Genomic DNA, 3,331 nt, shown 5'->3' with positions numbered 1-3,331 from the left:
TTGAGAGTTGCAAAGTAGGTATTGAAAAGGTTTGAAATTTTATTGTCTTGGGAAGTGTTATAAAGAACTTTCTGAGCTAGGCCTCCTGGGAAAGAGCTGCATTTCAGCAGACGAAGATGAGCGTGGAGGGCATAGCACAGGAAAGCTCGGGTGTATTCATGGAGCAGTACAGGTTGCAGTGCAGCCGACGCAGAAGGGTCTGGAAAGAAGCGTGCGCCGCCTTGCCTGTCATTCTCATGTGCGGCTCTCCAAGGGTGCCCTTGTGTGTCTCCAAAGCAATAGATACAACAATCCATTTCTCATGGCTCAGCCATGTAGCTGATTAAAACACCATGAAGGATTTTTAAATTTCTTACATCCTTTAGTTACCATTATTCATTTATTTCATATCTGTATTGCTATGAACTTCTGTTGAAAAGTGTGTAAGTCTTCCCAGAATCATGACTCATGCCGTTTTTCAACTGTAGATATTTTCAGGTTGCCCGATGTTATCGAGATGAAGGTTCGAGACCAGACAGACAGCCCGAGTTCACTCAGGTACTAAGTTACGTTCACTTGTCTCTCACTGGTTCCGCCTCACTACAGCCAAGTATTTCCCGGCCAGAACAGTAGTTACATATACTGTCCTTCTCATTACATCTTATCTATCAGATATTTAATGAAACTAGTCTGCATTTCAGATACTGATTATTTCCTTTTTGATCTATTTCCTGTTTCCTTTTTACACTGAGAATAGTTATCAAGTACGGAAAGCCAGAGATTCTCACAGCGCTTCAATGGTCATGATGTGATAACGTCCTTAAGATATCTCTTCTACATTAAAATCCAATAATTCTGTGTATTCTTGATATTTAAACTATTTCTCTAATCTGTGGACTCATCAGAACTATTGTGACTGGTTTCTGTATGTAGCATGTTAATCAGTGTGGCAAAGCACACAAGGCATAAGCTTTGAAGGTAGCCTGACCCGGGATCAAGTGTAGCTTCACAGCTCACCAACTACACGTTCACAGGCAGGTTACCTAGCTTCTCTGAGCCTTAGCCTTGAGATGGTCATGGATATAAAAGAATCCGATGTGTTTAAAGCATTAGCACAGTGCCGGACATAAAACAGCCGTCCGGTAGTGTTTGTTCCCTTCTGTGTAGTAAGTATTTATGTCCCAAATCCTATGGTGACTTGAAACCAGAGAAATATATAAACGTACATGTGACTGTTGTGGCTGTTCAAGTTAGTTACCTATGTCATTTGGTTTCAGATTGACATAGAGATGTCTTTTGTAGACCAGACCGGGATCCGGAGTCTCGTTGAGGGTTTGCTCCAGTATTCCTGGCCCAGCGACAAAGGCCCTGTGGGGGTTCCTTTTCCTTCTTTGACTTTTGCTGAGGCGCTGGCCAGCTATGGAACTGATAAGCCCGACACTCGTTTTGGGATGAAGGTACTTTTCACTGTCCAGGTCTCTGGCCCAAACAGTCCTGCAGTCTTTCGAACCACTTTGAAATCTACAACGAGTTACACTCACAGTTTTATCTTATTTTTTTGTCGTTACCTTGGCTTGTTACCTTTGTCATGGAGATACGCCGAGAGAATAGGAGCTTCTTAGCGTTACAATATTTTTTCCCTGTCTTCTACTGTGTTCCAAAGCCCATTTCCAAGAGCGAGGTTCTGCAATAAAGTTTTTATGACTGACAAGTTATTCATCATATGGGCATGAATGGTAACTCGAAAGGGAAAAAACCCTATTCTGCCCTCTCATTTTTCTTCAGCTAAACTGACACTTGGAAGGCAAATGAGTAAGATTTTATTCTTTTCTATTGTTCTTTAAAGAGCTCAAACGTATGGAAATGTTTATTCACATTATTAAGATGGACACACGGTAACTAAGGGTAAGGGTAGGAGGTATAAGGAGCAGTTTCCATTAGCGAGCTCCTCGGTAGTTGCTGTTAGAAAGGAGCAGCCCTTGTCTTGGTGATGCAGTGACATTTGTGTCTGTTCTCAGTACACGGTCCTTAGAAACAGCTCTGCTCGCTCTGCGTATACGCAGTGCTCAATTCTTAGAGTGAAAAACACAGTACACAAAAAGTCCTGACTGCCTTCTCCCAGCTGCCAACTCACCACCCTTGTTTCTTCGTGTGTCACGTGGAATAGTGGTTCTTACGTCAGACCACGCAGGTTCAACTCTGGCTCTGCCACTTCCTAGCTGTGTCATCTTGAGCAAGGCATTTCCTTCTCTGCGCCTTGGTCTCTTCATTTATTAAGCAGGGATAATAAGAGCGCCTGCTTCATACTCTTGTTTTACAGATGAAATAAATTAATATTCATGAATAATCCATGATTCGTTGTCATAGTGCCGACCCGTGGTAACCACCTTGTGAATGTACTCTGTATGTGTTAACAGATCTGCTTTCTTCTCTAAAATCTTGTTTGTGAAATGTTTTGAGATAAAAATTCCTTCATGTTTAGTTGACCTTATTTTTACCCGCTTTCCAGATCGTAGATCTCAGTGATGCGTTCAGAGACACAGAGGCTGGGTTCCTTCAAGAGGCGCTTGGGACGGCCCAGGGCACCGTCAAAGCCATGTGCGTCCCTGACGGAGCGGTAAGTGAGGCACAGTTCTCCATGTGTGGACTGTGTGTTTGGGAAGTGCGGATGGTCAGTGTCGGCACATTTCGACTTCAGAAAGAGCAGTTCTCTGCAAACAAGAATATATGTTCTTATATCAAGTCTGACGGTGTCCCTAAAACTGTAAGTAGAAAACAACAAAACCTTATGAATATGAGTTTATGCTCAAGATCTAGAGCTTTTTTCTTCTCTAAACAATGCTGCAAAGTACTCCTGTACTTCATTTGGGATCATTTCTGCCAGTAATGAGCATAAAATAGCATTCATATTTTGTCTCCAGCCTCAGTTTGTCCAAGGACTGTTAGCTTAGCCCAACATAACCCTTGTATGCTGATTTTTGAACAAGATTACTATTTTGAAAGACTACTCATTTGGACACATAAGCTTATTGAGTATGTTCAAAATGGGAGTAAGAGTTCGGTCTCATTACTTTTAATTCACTTCCTATGTTCAGTGGAAAGTAATGTGGTATCCATACTGTAGTCCAGACATGATGAATGGATTCAGGTAAGCTCAGTGTAATGAGTGTCGCCTGTATTTACCCCAAGTTGAGGATGTCCATTCTTCCCTAAGTAGATCATAAGAGTTGCTGGGTCATGAGACCCATCTCCCCTTTCCCATGTCTCCCATACCCAGTTAGGGCCCCATGAATATTAGTTCTGATGATAGTGTCTCACTTAGAAAGATACTGAGACAATTTAGAAAAAGTTA

The 3,331-nt window shown here is 42.1% G+C and overlaps 1 protein-coding gene across 1 annotated transcript; it reads left to right on the top strand.

Moving 5' to 3' along the window:
* The first annotated feature begins 406 nt into the window (after positions 1-406).
* LOC105299790 (aspartate--tRNA ligase, mitochondrial-like) lies at positions 407-3,311 on the top strand. Its single transcript, XM_011371691.2, has 3 exons — positions 407-537; positions 1,257-1,436; positions 2,489-3,311. The coding sequence occupies exons 1-3, from the start codon at positions 448-450 to the stop codon at positions 2,864-2,866; spliced, it is 648 nt and encodes a 215-aa protein (XP_011369993.1). The 5' UTR covers positions 407-447; the 3' UTR covers positions 2,867-3,311.
* Positions 3,312-3,331: the final 20 nt, after the last annotated feature.

The sequence above is a fragment of the Pteropus vampyrus genome, unplaced genomic scaffold (assembly GCF_000151845.1).
Source record: "Pteropus vampyrus isolate Shadow unplaced genomic scaffold, Pvam_2.0 Scaffold194, whole genome shotgun sequence".
NCBI classification, from domain to species: Eukaryota; Metazoa; Chordata; class Mammalia; order Chiroptera; family Pteropodidae; genus Pteropus; species Pteropus vampyrus.
Note: the sequence above shows the minus strand (reverse complement) of the source record. Positions and strands in the feature narration are given on the sequence as shown.